A 15,278-nucleotide genomic window follows, 5' to 3' on the forward strand; every position below is an offset into this window, starting at 1 on the left:
GTTGAATAGTTGCTGCAGAGACTATATGGCCCTCAACATCTAAAATGTTTACTACCTGGCCCTTTACAAAAAAATGTTTGCTGACCCCTGGGAAAGACAGAGGCACACAGGTCGATAGAAGTTATCGGTAACTTTCTAGTTTTTAGAGCATTAGGTTCACAGGTGTTTGTTATATTATGATGCATTAATGACTGAATGCTACATATGGGCCATTGATGGTCATGCATCATCAAGGAATGATTATTATTAAATTCTGGGCACCTGAAAACAGACCGACAGGAAAGAGGGAACAAAGGGAGGGAGGAAGGAAGAAACCATTTGGCTCTTATTAGGATTTAAATGTCTTTTCATCACCTGCACCTGACTTTTCTCCACTGTATCTCTGATGCTCAAAGAATGCGCGACAGAAGGACAATAGGGTAAAGCAGATTTTCCAGGAAGGGCGCAGGATGAGTATACTGGGTTCTGTGAGACTGAAAGAGGCTTGGCCAAAGGAGGAAAGGGATCCCAAAGAGCAAGCTGTTAAAGATGGTCACAACCCGATTTCTCAGCTTCATTCACAAGGAGCCTCTTCCCGTGGTACGTCAGAGTGGCACGGGGGCCAGGCCTCCTGGTCTTTTGTTAGGACCTCCCTCCTGCCTGTCGAGTCAAGGTTGCCCTTCAAATGTTAGCAGCATAGAAGTCCTGGAAGGCATTCTCATGGTAATTGTGAACATTTATTAAGGCTCTCTGGGCCGTGACATGTATTGCTTTATTTAATCCTGAGAACAATCTTGTGGAGCAAGGATGACCGTTATCCCCACGTTAGAGAAGAGGACATGAGGCTCCCAGCTGGCAAGTCCCTTGCTCATAGACATCACGCTGGTAAATGGTGAAGCCAAATTCAAATCCAGACCCATCTGATTCCAAACCCCACACTCAGCTGCTCTTTTATCCTGCCTGGGGCCAGGGATTCCACTTCACACTGCCTCAAGAAAGGCATGGTTTTTACCTTTACATATAGTCACCGTGGGCACGGAACATTGTGGCATGTTCCAAGGGAGCGTTGGCCATTGAAACCTCACCTCAGCAAACGGCAGGGGATTTGCATTTTCAAATAGACGTTCCAGTCCCCGGTGGGAAAGTTCCCAGCAGCTTCAATCTGAGAACAGTCACAGTTCAGTGATGTCTGATGCTCACAGGGGTGGCTTTATTGTTTCATATGTGAAAAATGAGGAAAGGGCCAGAACCTCAGCATCAGAGAAATGATGAAAGATTGAGAAGTATTTCCAAAGTCACACGAACCGAAAGGTCAATTCGATGGCGGGGTGGGAGGATGAGGTGGGAGCAAGCAAAGAAGCAGCTGAGAAGTATTTGTGGCACCAGGAAGAAGAGATTGTGCTGTCCACTAAAAGAAACCATGGCTATGAATTTCAGGGCATCAAGACCCTGTCAACACAGCTAATCCCCACGGATGTTGGCTGAATAAGCCCTCGATGACCAAACAAGTGCACTGTGGAAACCGTGTCAGCCTCCAGCAGGCCAATTTGTCCTCATATTACACACTCCGCTGGCTCTGTTGCTAGACCCCCAGACTTTGGATCCACGGCGAGCATCCCCCAACCGGACAAGGGTTGACATAGCGTGGTTAATAAGTCAACAGAATTCAGAAACCACGACCGGATTAAGAAGGCAGTTTTATTTCGGTGCCCTGGACTTCAAGCAGATTAAATAATCAAAAAGCCTGAGCCATCGGGGTCATGTTTGAATGCTACAGCTGTTCACCGAGGTTTGACAAACATTCTTTCTGTGGCTGGTCGTCTGAATGGGAAAGACAGGGATGAACTTGGGGAAGCAGACACTTTAAGAAAGCAGAGGGGGCACAATCAAAAGATCCTCTTGGGGAAAACAGTCCCAGCCAGATGGAGACAGGGAAGGACTGCTTAAATAAGTGGTCTCCTGAAAGCAACAAGTGTTTTCTGCACAGAATAAAAGCACAAGAAGAATTCAGAAAACGTGAATGAAAAGCTGGACTTGGAGTTTGCCATGCCCTCAGTTTACTGATCTGCAAATTAATAAAGGTGGGCTACGTGTTTGACGAGGAAGCCTGTGGAGACTCAGTCATGAAAGGTGAGCCATGATTAATCCCCTTGCACCTCAGAAAAGTTCTCTAAGAGAGGAATGGGGTCCCCTCAAACAGGAATCTGTGGAAAACCTATTTTCAAGATTTCTTTCTCAAAAGACCAAGCAGATCTTAAAAAAATGTCTCTGATGGGAGGATTTATGTTTGTGCCATGTTGAGTCAGAGGAAGGGGGCAGGGTCAGACGTAGCGATCCAGGATCAGACATGCAGTTGGCACATCATGGGCCATTTCATAGAATACTGTGTGCTTCAAGTTGGAGTTCATATATCATTCCCTTTGGAAGGGGGTGAAGTGAGAAGAAAGAAAGACAAACTGGCTACAATCTCAGAAAGACAAGCCTTTCGTTAATAGAGCAGTGGATTCTGTGGAAAATTTCCTCTGGTTTAAGATACAACTTCCTGCGACTAATTAATGCTTGAGACCCACAGCTAAAGTGCGGGGTGTCAACTCATCTCTGACAGGAAGATATTTTGGCTTTGAAAGGAGTCACTTCTTTATTTTTTTTGCAAAATTATAGAAAGGAAAACAAAGGTTTTGCTCTTTTATATTTTGGAAAAGGGAAGGGGACTGTGACGTTCTGCATCCCCCGAGCGAAACTGAGCAGAATCTCCTTCAGAAGGCTCTCCAAACATCCCCCCATCGCCCTAAAGCCCTGTTCACATCAGGAGAGAATTCAAGGGACAAAGGGAAACAGGCTCCAGTGCCTTTGACAGCCACATTGTGTTATTGCCCTAGTTAAGGCCCAAAACAAACAAACAAAGCCTCTTTCAAGAGCTTTTCTTATGAGTAGATAACTATCTTGAGTTTTAAATATTATTGTGTTGCCTTGTGAATTCCTCTACCAATGTAACAAAATGTCCTTGACAGATGTTTGCCATATTTAGAAATTCAAGTCTCAGGAAAAAAGAAGAGAGTGATACAGCTACTCTGGAGAATGATCCAGCAGTATCTAAACTCAGCATCCTCTCTGAACGTTCAAGGAGGCTCCTGTTGATGCTAGAGACCCTCTCACACATTTCCATGCGGCCAAGGAGCTCTGTGCAGGGATGCTCTTTGGAGCATCATTTGTAATGAAGAGAAACTACAACAACTCAAATGCTCATGAGTAAGGGAGTGGCTAAATGTTAAATTTGGCATGGTCTCACCCTGGAATACTCTACAGCAGTTAAAAGGAATGAAGTAGCTGTCTGTATGTCCATATGGATAGCTCAGTTTTGAGTGAATAGAGTAAATTGCAGAATGAAACAGGCTGATGATTATATTTATGTAGGTTTTAAGAAAACACTCTACCAAACAGTATCGTGTGTGTGTGTGTAAAAGTATTTGACAGGCAGTAAAGCACAGCAGGTAAGAACCCTGACAGGCTCTGGAAGCAGACTGCCTGGGTTGAAATCATGACTCTCCTACTTACTATCTGTGTGACCTTGGGCAAATGATTTAGCCTCTCTGAGCCCCAGTTTCCTCACCTTCAAAAAAGGGATAATAATAGAACCAGATTTACAAGGTTATGAGGATTAAATTAATATATATAAAGCAGTTAGAATGGTGCCTGGCTCAAAACACATGCTGTATGATTATTTGCCATTGTTGTTGTTATTAAGCATTGTTTTTAACAGGCCTAGTGGGATATATCAATAATGGTGGAGGAGAAGGGGGTTCATGTTGGAAAACATGACTTGGGTGCTAATCAAAGGGAGTTCAACTGTATCAGTAATGCATTGTTTCTTTGAGTTAGAAAAGAGATGAAAGAAATATGACAACCCCTGAATGATTGACAGAACTCTTTCAAAGGAACATAGGGGTTTATTATATTATTCTTAATGCTTTTCTGTATTTTTTAAATCTCTTGAATAAAAAGAGGGACAATCATCACTCATGGAATTATTACACGTGCAAAGATGGACATCAGTATATAGGAATTCTTTAGATCTGCCCTATCCAATATGGTACCTACTGGCACCATGTGGCTATTTATGTTTAAATTAATTAAAATTAAAGGCAAATAAAATTTCAGTTCCTTAGTTGCAACAGTCACATTTCAGAGCTCAGTACCCACATATATCTAATGCCTACCATACTGGACAACAGAGGCAGAACATTTCCGTTACCACAGAAAGCTCTACTGGGCAGTGCTGATCTGGAGCGTACTCTTCAGAAATGTGAATATCTGAACTCCCTATCATACTATGTTTCTGGCCCTAAATAATTCTGTTGCAACCTACAAAGAATATATGTCCCCAAAAAGATTTTTTTCACCTTTCTGTTTGATATCCTTAAGTCTTCCATCTTCTGATTACTGAAATTCTGAGAGGATCTGTTCCAAGGCTTCTGACAATAGTTAGCACAGAGTTTGCAATAGTTCTTGACACTGGGGATGCACCTGGTCCAGCCTGGGTACTAAAGATGGTAAACCACAGAACCTCTCTTTCAGGTCATGGAAGGGGTTAACTCAAAATCACATTAACTGTGAATTCAAAGGGTAACAAATGCTGGCACCGCTTACAAACTAGTTACTATCCCAATTTCTTTCTGCTTGTTGTAGGTGAACTGCTCCTGCTTTCAAGTGTGATTTTCCTGCTCCAGGTGGCGTGCCGCTGCCCAGAGAAGTGCCGCTGTCACTCATCTTCAAATTCTGTAGACTGCAGCCAGCAGGGTCTGGCTGAAATCCCTTCCGATTTGCCTCCTCAGACTCTAACGCTGCACTTACAAGACAACCAGATACACCAGCTTCCTGCTTTTGCATTTAGGTCAGTGCCACAGCTTACGACCTTGAACTTGTGCAACAATTCCCTTTCAAATCTGGCCCCAGGAGCTTTCCATGGACTTCGGCACTTGCAGGTCTTAAATTTAACCCAGAACTCTCTGCATTCCCTGGAAAGCAGACTTTTCCATTCCCTCCCACAGCTGAGGAAGCTTGATTTGTCATCAAACAACATAAGCTACCTTCCCACATCCCTGGGTGAGCCTTGGGAGAACCTAACCGTATTTGCAGTTCAACAAAACCAGCTTCAGCACCTCGATCGAGTGCTCCTAGAGTCCATGCCCGGAGTGAGGCTTTTATTTCTCAAGGACAACCTCTGGAAATGCAATTGCCACTTGTTGGGTCTTAAACTCTGGCTGGAGAAATTTATCTATAAAGGTCAGTAACGTCTATTTGGAAACCCCCGTCCGTGTGTTACCAGTCTAGAATGAACCTCATCTGTTCTCTGCATCAGAAGGAACACTGAGGAGAGTGTGCAAGGGGCTAGTATAAGCTTTTTCCCATTGATGGCATTTCATAGTATGGCAAAAGAGGCAAGGGAGTCATTAGAGGGAGTTTAAATTCAAGTATTGAAACTCATCTACAAATATGATTCATGGAGGTAAATTTCCACTTTTTTATTAACCACACATTAAATTATCTGGGAACTGTAGGCCCTTAAGAGAGGGAAACTCAATTGCCACCTAAATAACTGCTCAACTTTAAAGTCGTACCAAACGCTGATTTTTTTTTTAGTTTATAAATTTTTATTTAGATACAACTGACAAATAGCATTATATTAGCTTCAGATGTACAACACAAATATTTTTTTCTTCTGATGAGAACTTTTAAGATTTACTTTCTTAACAACTTTCAAATATACAATGTAGTATTATTAACTATAGACGCCATGCTGCACATTACATCCCCAGGAATTATTTATCTTATAACCGAAAGTTTGTGCCTTTTGATCCCCTTCACCCATTATCCCCAACCCTACCCTCCACCGCTAGAAACCACCGATCTGTTCTCTGCATCTGAGTTCAGGGTTTTGTTTTGTTTAGATTCTACATATAAATGAGATCATCCTGTATTTGTTTTTCCCTGTCTGACTTATTTCACTTAGCATAATGCCCTTAAGGTCCATCTATGTTGTTGCAAATGGCAGGATTTCCTTTTATGGCTGAATAATAGTCCATTGTGTGTGTATGTGTGAAAACCCAAATGCTAGTTTTCAAGTGTGATCAACTAGTGGCATGTGTCTCTCCTGGGGACTTTTCCCCTCTTTGTCTCCTTCTACCCATCTGACAGCTATAAATCTTAGCCAAGATGACCTCTTTTGCTTCAGCAAACACTACTGTTATTGACATTGGATGCAATAGGGCCCTCTCTCTAAAGTTACTTACTCTCTCTCTTTCGTTCTCTTCCTTCATTTTCTTTTCTTTTCTTTCTTTCTTTTTACTGACGTCAGAGTGGTTTATAACATTATATAAATTTCAGGTATATATCATTATATTTTGACTTCTGTACAGGCTGCATCATGTTCATCACCAAAAGTCTAGCTGCCATCTGTCACCATACAAACGTGCCCCATAGACCCTTTCGCCTTCCTCCCACCCCGACTCTTCCCCCGGTAATCACCAATCTGTTCTCAGTATCTATGCGTTTGTTGGTTGTTACTGTGTATCTTCCACATATGAGTGAAATCATACAATCTTTGGCTTTCTCTATCTGTCTTACCTCACCCAGCATAATGCCCTTAAGGTCCCTACCCTAAAGTTGCTATTTCTTTAACCAGATGTTAAAAGCAAAGCAAGATATCCTAGAATATTAAAGACAAGGGCCTATGGAAATCACCCAGGGGTCAGCAAACTACAGCCAGAGGGCCAAATCCAGCCCACCTCCTGTTTCGGTAAATAAAAATTTTATTGGAACACACCCATGACCATTTATTACCTGTTGTCTATGGCTCCTTTGCACTATACAGGTGAAGCTGAACAGTTGCGAAAGAGACTACAAGGCAGAGCTTAAAATATTTACTATCTGACTCTGTAAAGAAAAGTTTGCAAGACCTTCTAACTCAATGCTAGCCTGTCATCAACAGGAGATGAAGCCCAGAGAGGTTCAGTGACTTGCCCAAGACCACAAAGGAGAAGCACAGATGAGAACAGCATGAATGGCTTTTGGGTCTTGGCCCTATATTCTTTCCTCTACATCACAGTGCTTTCCTCCTAACTTTCAAGCACCATTCATTCATTCATTCCTATACTTGAGTGCCTGTTATGTGCCAGGCACTTTTCTAAGCCCTGAGAAAAGATCAGTGAGTGAACAAGAAAATCCCTACCATCATGGAGCTTACATTCTGACAGCAGAAACAGGTGTAAAATGGCTAACAAATAAATATCCATATTCAGATAGCAGTTAGTGCTAGGGAAACAACGAGGCAGGGTGAGGGGAGAGAGAGTGATGGGATGGGGTTCCAGTTTACATAGGAAGGACAGGGAAGGCCTCCCCAAGGATGGGCATGGGTGAGCAGAACCTGAACAATGAGAAAGAATGAGCTGTGAGACCACTGGGGGAAAGGACAGCAAGTGCAAAGGGCCTGACAGGAGAAGCCTGGCTTGACTGAGGAGCAAAGGAGTGGCTGGAACAAAATGAGGGAGTGACAGAGCCAAGACAAGGCAACACATGTCCTCAGGGGCCAGGCCACGTGGGAACGTGCAGAGCAGACTGAGACACTCGGATTTTATTTTGGGTGACATGGAAATCTCTTGAAGACTTTTAGTCAGGGGAGCAATATATTCTGATTACATTTCTAAAGGTGACTCTGGTGACTCCAGGGAGAGCAGACAAAAGGCTGCGAAAGAAGCAGCAGGGGGACGAGGGAGAAAGGGATTTTAGTCTTCCAGGAAGGAAAGGATGGTGGCCCAAACCAGGGTGGTGAGAAGTGATCAACTTTGGGGGATATTTGGAATATTAAACTGATAGAAACTGCTCATAGGTTGGAGTGAGAGATGAAGAAAAGAGACTAATTATGGGAAACGCAATTTTTTTTGTCCTGCAGGAGTAATCAGACAAATGGTGATGCCAGTAGCTGATAAGGGGCACACTGGGGAATAGAGGAAGTAGGTGAGTGTGTGTGGGAGGTGGTGAATCGAGAGTTCAATTTGGGGCATGTCAAGTTTGAGATGCCCATTACCTATCCACCAATGAGTTGGTGGATATATTTTTGTGCCCGTAAGTCAGGAAGATACCACAGCTACAGACCTGAATTAGGGAAGCAACAGAGTCTGGATGGTCGCAGCAGGTACACAGAAGGAAGCAGGCTGGAGAACAGCATGAGTTCGAATATACAGTATTGACTTAAGAATCCCTCTCAATAATATAATAGCAAATAGCTTATCACTAACTAGCTAATCTTCAAGGTGACCTCCAAAAGGGCCATAGAATGTGACAAAAATCTTTCTTGTGGGAGGCTTCAAATAAAACTGTTTGCATCTAGATGTGAAGTGGCTTTAGCTATTGTGTTCTGGACTCAATGGTAAGTATAAGCCAAACTGTCACAGAAAGATAGTTTTCACCAGAGAAGAGCATTTCTTGACAAAAAATTGTTCCCAGGTCCGGGACACTAGAAGCAACATGGAACATGGGAGATACCTCCCTCTACTCTGCCATAATCTCACTAATGATCTTTGGGGAAATTAATGCCCCTCACTAGCTCTCAGTGTCACCAGTTTGAAACTGATAGTGTTCAGCCAGAGAGTTCCTGAGGCCCATTTTGGTCCTCAGATTCTGCAACGCAGTTACATGCTCCCTCATGGCAGAGGTGCACAGCACAGCACAGATAATAGCCTTTCTCAGAAGGAAGGTAACATTTTTTGGGTGTCCCAAAAGAACTAGAAAAAAATCCCAAATAGATGCTAAATGTAGGAGACGATCTGACTATCGATGTATTGAATGAAGGCAAAGGAAGGGAATAGATATTAGTCAACATCATATTTTTTAAAAAGATAAATAAATGCAAACACTAACAGTATTTGTCAGGACAGGATGATTGATGTGACAACCATCTCAGCAACAATAAAAGTCTGTTGCTCACTCATGTTAGAGTCCAAGGGAACTGGGAGCCAAGGCTGGGTTCCACGCAGTCATTCAGGGATACAAGCCACTTCCAGCTTTTGATGCTGCTAACTTTACCACGTGGTCTCTAAGGTCACCACCAAGAGGGAACAAAGTGCACAGAGGATCAAGTAGAGGGTTTCGTGGCCTAGAAGTGGAATTCATTGGTTCCATTGGACAGAACTCAGTCACATGGCTCCAACCTGACCACAAAGGGTGGGGAAATTTCATCTTTCTGCGGGTCCAGGAGCCAAAAATCGTGCTTTGATGAATACCTAATAATGTCTCCTCCACAAAGACATGCACATAGATTTTGTAATTAGTATTCCTCTTTCTCCATTCATAAGTAACAAATCATCTTTATGCTAATAGCTAACTGTATTAAACATCTATTCTGGGCTAGGTATTGTGCTAAATACTTGACATACTTTATCCAACGGAGTCCTCAGAGCCATCTTGTGAGGTGAATTTCATTATTACCCCCTTTCCCACTTTCCAGGTGAGCAAGCAGAGGCAAAGAACGGTCAAGTAACCTGCTTTGGGTTGCACAGCTAAGTAACCACGAGATTCAAGATTTGAATCTAGTTTCTTCCAAGACAGTGGTTAAGAGCTACTAGTGGCCAGATGGGGAATAATGAGTGCTTGGCAAACTGGAGCTTCTTGCATTGTCAGCTTGCATGAATCTAGAAGAGAGTGGGACCCTCAAGCTCTCATCAGCAGTTTTGCCTCCTGGAGTTGTGGCCGAGGAGATGGTGGTAGAAGGCTGGGAGGTGAATCCTGGCTGAGGACATAGTTGCAAAGGGGGTCATGGAACTCTTGCTGGCCATAACCCCTGCCTTCCAGCCATGTCCCAGGCTCCAGCCTGTTATTTCCTCAGTTCTGGGTCCAGAGGCCATGCCTTCCACCATAATGTTAAACAGCAGGAAGCTTGGAACTGGAGAAAGACAGTGCTAAAGCCTGGAGTGACTGGGTGAACCACGCAGTCTAGGTAAAGTCAGCTGATGGAATTGCTGATCCCAGGGCAGGCAGCCTTTCTTCCAGTGCTCTTTGGCTGGGTTAATATTGTTACTTCTTCTCAAAGCTCCACACTTCATTTCTGTCTCTCTGGCCTTCTACGTTACAACAAACTCCTGGGCAGAGGCATGAAATGGTCCATGAGGCAGAGATCCTTAATCCGGGCACAGCCCAATGGCACCCTGGGTTCATCCTGAGCAGCCACCCCACACCTCTGGCTTCCTAAATATCAGTTCAGGAAAGGAAGAAATTTCTCTGTTACCTCTTTGCTTTAGAGTTGGGGTTCTTGCCTTGGGGATGACTGAAGAAGCCAGGAGGGTCTCAAGAGACTCTGGCAGTAGGTGATTCAGATTCAAGCAATGGCAGCAAAGAAAGTGTGGGTTAAATTATGCCATAGCCACTAACCCCAAGGTGACCTGGGCCACGATAACCCTTGTACTGCAAAATGACCCCATCTACTAATAGGGCCACACAGGACTTGGCTTAAAAGGCCCCGATGAAATGAATGTGAAGGCATTCTCAAAACTCTGAAGTGCTATACAAGGGACGTTTCTAATAACACTGAAGTGACGACCTCCCATATGTAACTTTTTGATGTAATTTAATAATTCACCTACAGCGTATTAAAAGAATCTCCAATCCAACCTAGCTAAGAGTGGTGCTAGGCTTCACAGCCATCCTTGGGGAGGAATTCATGGCAGCCAGGGGAAACTGAGCCACAGGTCATGGGGACGGTGTTCTGCCAAGTCAAAGGGCATTACTGCGTGTCATTGTGTTAACTCCGCTGACCTCAGGATGCTGCAGAGAGGAGGAAGTAGAGAGAGGCAACAAGCATAGTGGGAAAAGCTGGAATCAAGGAGGGAGGCTGGTTTTGGGTGTGGATCTGTCTACTTATCCCCTGGGTGACTTTGGACAAGAATTACCTGTTATAGCGGATTTGTAAGGATTTATCGAACAGTGCTTTGTAAACTATCAAGGCACACACAAGTATGATGTTTTTATGGCAAAAAATTTAGTCAGAGAAGTTTATTTGCCTGGGGTCAAATAGTAAATCAGTGGTCAAATTTGGCTAGAATGGCACCCGAATCCCCCTAAACAGCAGTAGTCTACAAACCTGAGGAAATCAACCCCCTTTGAAAGAATGGAAACTGGGTCTGATAACCGGTTGGAAAGTTCAGTACCGGAAGTACTAAATGTTTCGAGGCCTGAGGAGATACATTAATTGTACTTAATCCCATGAACTAAGTTAATATTACTGTCAAATCTTCAGATGCACTCAACAGTCAAAAGACCACTGACCTCCCTGTTTGGCAGGCAGAGTGTTGATAAACACAGAGGGTCCTTGTAATTAACACATAATGTCACAACAAAGGACCTTTGTTTTCTTTATTTTTGTAGATTTCCAACGGGAATTTGGTACAATAGATTTCTTGTGTGGGGGCTCATCGGGGGCGGGAGCGTGAGCGGCAGGAATGCTCTCCACCGCAGTGCCCTCAGGTCGGCCTCCATTGCCCCTCCTTGTCAGTTTTGCCTTGTTTTTCTCTTGGCATTTATAAGGTAAAGGTGACTAGGCTTCTAATGAATTCTTGGTCATACGTAATTGCCAATTTAGTGTGTGGCATTTTTAACATTTAGCCAATTTAGAAATTCTGAAATCATAAAATATGGTTGTTAAGTTCTTTGACTTCAGGGGAAAAAAGGTGCTTTATAAATTCCATCGACCTAAGTTTTTGCAGGCTGAGGATCTGGGGATTCAGTTGTATCAGGCTCTGTTAGCATCTTTGCTTTTGCTTTTTAAAGGGGGAATAACGGACGGCGTCATCTGTGCGTCACCCGACACCTGGAAGGGAAAGGACCTCCTGAGAATCCCTCACGAGCTGTACCAGCCCTGCCCTTTTCCTTCTCCAGATCTGGAGTCCTCAAAGGCACAGCAGCCAGGTTCTGCCCACTGGGCTGTCCCAAGGCCTCCAGAGAGCCATAGTGCAGAGTGTGAGCTCAAACCCAAGCCCAGGCCGGCCAACCTGCGTCATGCCATGGCCACCGTCATCATCACCGGGATTGTGTGTGGGATCGTGTGTCTCATGATGTTGGCGGCCGCCATCTACGGCTGCACCTATGCAGCTATTACAGCCAAATACCATGGGGGACCCTTGGCTCAAACTAATAAGCCTGCAACAACAGAAGGAAAAGAGCTGTTTGACATCTCCCCAGCCTGAGAGCTTTCATCTCAAATAACAATAATTATTTTAGGCCAGAAGAAAGTGTCTGAGTAGGGCTAGTGTGTTCACTGTTACTGCCTCAATTTGTTTTTTGCAAAAGAAAAAAAAAACCTGTCTGTAAAAAAATATTCCTGGGAAGAAATTTATGTTGAGATTTTTTAAATATCATAGAAGAAATAGAGATGATACTTGTGCTCTGTGCCTGAGAAGTTATTACAGTTATTCTATGGGGGGAAAGGCCATACAGAGAGAAAGAGAAGATACCACCTCCTTCAGGTACTCGTTCCTGCAGAGCAGCAGAAATTCAAACACAGGTGCTCGTCAGCCTTCCGGGGAGCTTTATGGTCCACTGGAAGACTGCCCAATCTTCAGTGCCCGGGAAGAAGTGGGTGCTCTTACCCAAGGGGCAAAAAATGCCTCTATAATTCAAGTTCATGCTGGCTCGGTGATACTTTTGGACATTGTGTATGTTACATATTTAATGGGAGCGTCTGTTGGTTGGGAATTTCATAGCTTGCCACAAAAGTCAGATTATACTTAATTTTCTAAATCAGAAAACCATTTGGGGCTTTCTAGGCCACAGAGGAAGAGGAGGGTTCCATGTCTGGATAATGGGACTCAGGCCCAGGGTCTGGGGAAGTTTTCTGATGCGAGGGTAAATAACATATAAACAAACACAAAGAGGATGGGGAGCCGGAATTTGGGGCACATACTACTGAAAGGCCATATCCACCAGGCGATTGGAACTTTCCATTTATAACTCTCACAGCAGGAATGAATTTAGGGTGGGCTGAGAACGAGATAATGGCTTATGTGTATCTGTATCTATGTACATAGTGCACAGAGTGCATAGACTTGTATAACCACACCCACACATAAACATACTCGGAGCAATCAGTTTACCCACTAATGAATTGCAGCCGTGGCAGCGTGGAAGCCAGCAGCTGTTGACCACCACCCAGACTGTCTACTCAACACTCTGGGATAGGAAGTAAGAAGGAAGTCTGAAGAGAGTGGGAATTATCAAGAGACTTGATATATGTGGCAGCAGCCGTCCTGAACATTATTTAGGCCACGGTTTAAAAAAATCAGGTGTGGCTTGCTTTACTCCACAGACACGGTCTTGAAGAGTTGCATGCAAAGTGAATTTTTGTAAATTGAATCATCATTTTAATGCAGTAGGGGAGCTTGCTATTTAAAGGAACCTTTCATGGAATCTTTCTGTAATGGCAATAATTGGCTCCAGATTTATGCATTTTGTAAATTTGCATTTTCTCATGCAAGATTTTCTTAAAGTGGAATCTGTTTACTCTCTCTCATCATGCTCTATCTCATACCTGTTAGTATTAAAATAATTTTACACAGAGGAGTTAAGGACATGTCAAAAGCAGAGAATGGCAAATATAGGGTCAGCTGTCCCTCCAGAGGCCTTGACAGACATGGCTAATCAATTCCAGCACTCCTCCCAGCTGAGCCCTGATGTACCACAGATGCCTTGTTAAGACAGCACTGTAGGCAACCAGAACTAATCAATGGGAGTTGGTTCAAAGGATAAAACATATTTGCCATTCAGGGTACTGGCTCTACATTCACTCCTTCAGACCATGTAAAAATTGGTCTGGATCCTAAATCAGTAGTCCATTCCCTAACCTGGAAGGTGAATGGGAGGTCCACACATGCAGGAGTATTTTCTCCCTGTCTGATGCAGCCAGAACCTTGCCCAACAGTGTAAAGATGCTGAGGGAAACAGACAGATGAACCGACCACAGCCTCTGCGCAGGACGCACACCACGCACCCCTAATCAACACAGAGGCCATCTCCAGTGCCTACAGTGCTTCACAACCAGGGTGTCCCCAACCCCCAAAGCTAAAGATGGACCATCTTTTTGGAGTAGCAATTTTGCTAAATGACTTTTCTGGGGGAGAAAATGTAAACTTTGATGTTAATTGTTTTTTCTGTACTAAAATAAACCTGGCTATGATAAAGAGAAGATTGAAACATTAGCATGGATTTTAAGATCAAAAAGAGACCCCCGAGAAAGCCAGCTGTTGCCTCGGCTCCAAGCCCTGGTGCCTCCTTTCTGCTCTGCCTCACTGCACTGCTTTAGTGGGCAAGGCTGAGCATCTGGTCTAAGGATGTAGTGATTATGTTCCAGGTGAAAAAGTCTTTCTTTCCCTTGCCCTGGACGTGAGACTTTGGCCAAGAAAGCAGTATGAGAAAGGAAATTTAGAAGACCTTTTTATATGTCATCCCCACTTCACCAAATGTCTCAAGAGCTCGCGCTACGTACCAGGCATGGTGAGAGGTGTTCTCATGAGCATTTGTCATGTAATCCTGGCAATCACCCCTGAGATACTTGAACAGATATTACATAAGCTAGGAACCACTGAGGCCAATAATGCGGGCTTCCTCTCACGGCTGTGATTTAAGACTGCAAGTACAATGCCTGCCAGAGGTTTGGTGACATTACAGGTCAACCCCGTCCCCCTGCCCACAGTGATTACATGAGAGAGCTTCCAATACCACAGAAAACCCTGTACGTGGCTAGAATCCTCACTTGTCAACACCCAGTCCTATTAGATTTCTAAGTACAGATGATAACTCAGGCAAACAGATTCCTGCTCTATGAGTATAGTCTTTAAGAAAAATGATTAAAACGATGCATACGTATATTCATATTTCTATCTTTTGCCTACAGTCCCCACAAACAGCAGTTGGTAATGAAAATAATTACCTACCCTGAAATGTCAACAGTCTCTCAGCACAGAAAAATATAAATCAAATTGTTTAGATTAACAAATGCAGAGTTATCATTTGTTAATACGAGAAATGAAATGTTTTAACTGTAAAAAACATCGCAGATGAAAGACCCAATTTGCAGAGTATTCTGCGAGAACCACAAATTATCTTTCACAACCACTACAGCTCATGAGGGGTAATTTGCAAACGCCTCACAGATTATTTTCAGCTGTTTATTGCTGCTGTCATATTCACAGATTCCCCTATAAAAATGCCCTTCCATGAGAGAGCCTTGCTGAGGGTACGTTGTGAACAAAAACCAC

The 15,278-nt window shown here is 43.6% G+C and overlaps 2 protein-coding genes across 5 annotated transcripts in view; one reads left to right on the plus strand and one right to left on the minus strand.

Annotated features, from left to right (window-relative positions):
• CACNA2D3 (calcium voltage-gated channel auxiliary subunit alpha2delta 3) overlaps nt 1-15,278 on the minus strand; it is an 824,202-nt gene that overhangs the window by 113,569 nt on the left and 695,355 nt on the right. The window lies entirely within an intron of this gene.
• On the plus strand, nt 1,682-14,219 carry LRTM1 (leucine rich repeats and transmembrane domains 1). The gene is made up of 3 exons (XM_070237389.1): nt 1,682-2,109; nt 4,666-5,262; nt 11,797-14,219. The coding sequence occupies exons 1-3, from the start codon at nt 2,103-2,105 to the stop codon at nt 12,210-12,212; spliced, it is 1,020 nt and encodes a 339-aa protein (XP_070093490.1). The 5' UTR covers nt 1,682-2,102; the 3' UTR covers nt 12,213-14,219.

Source organism: Equus caballus, chromosome 16 (genome assembly GCF_041296265.1).
Source record: "Equus caballus isolate H_3958 breed thoroughbred chromosome 16, TB-T2T, whole genome shotgun sequence".
Taxonomy (NCBI): domain Eukaryota; kingdom Metazoa; phylum Chordata; class Mammalia; order Perissodactyla; family Equidae; genus Equus; species Equus caballus.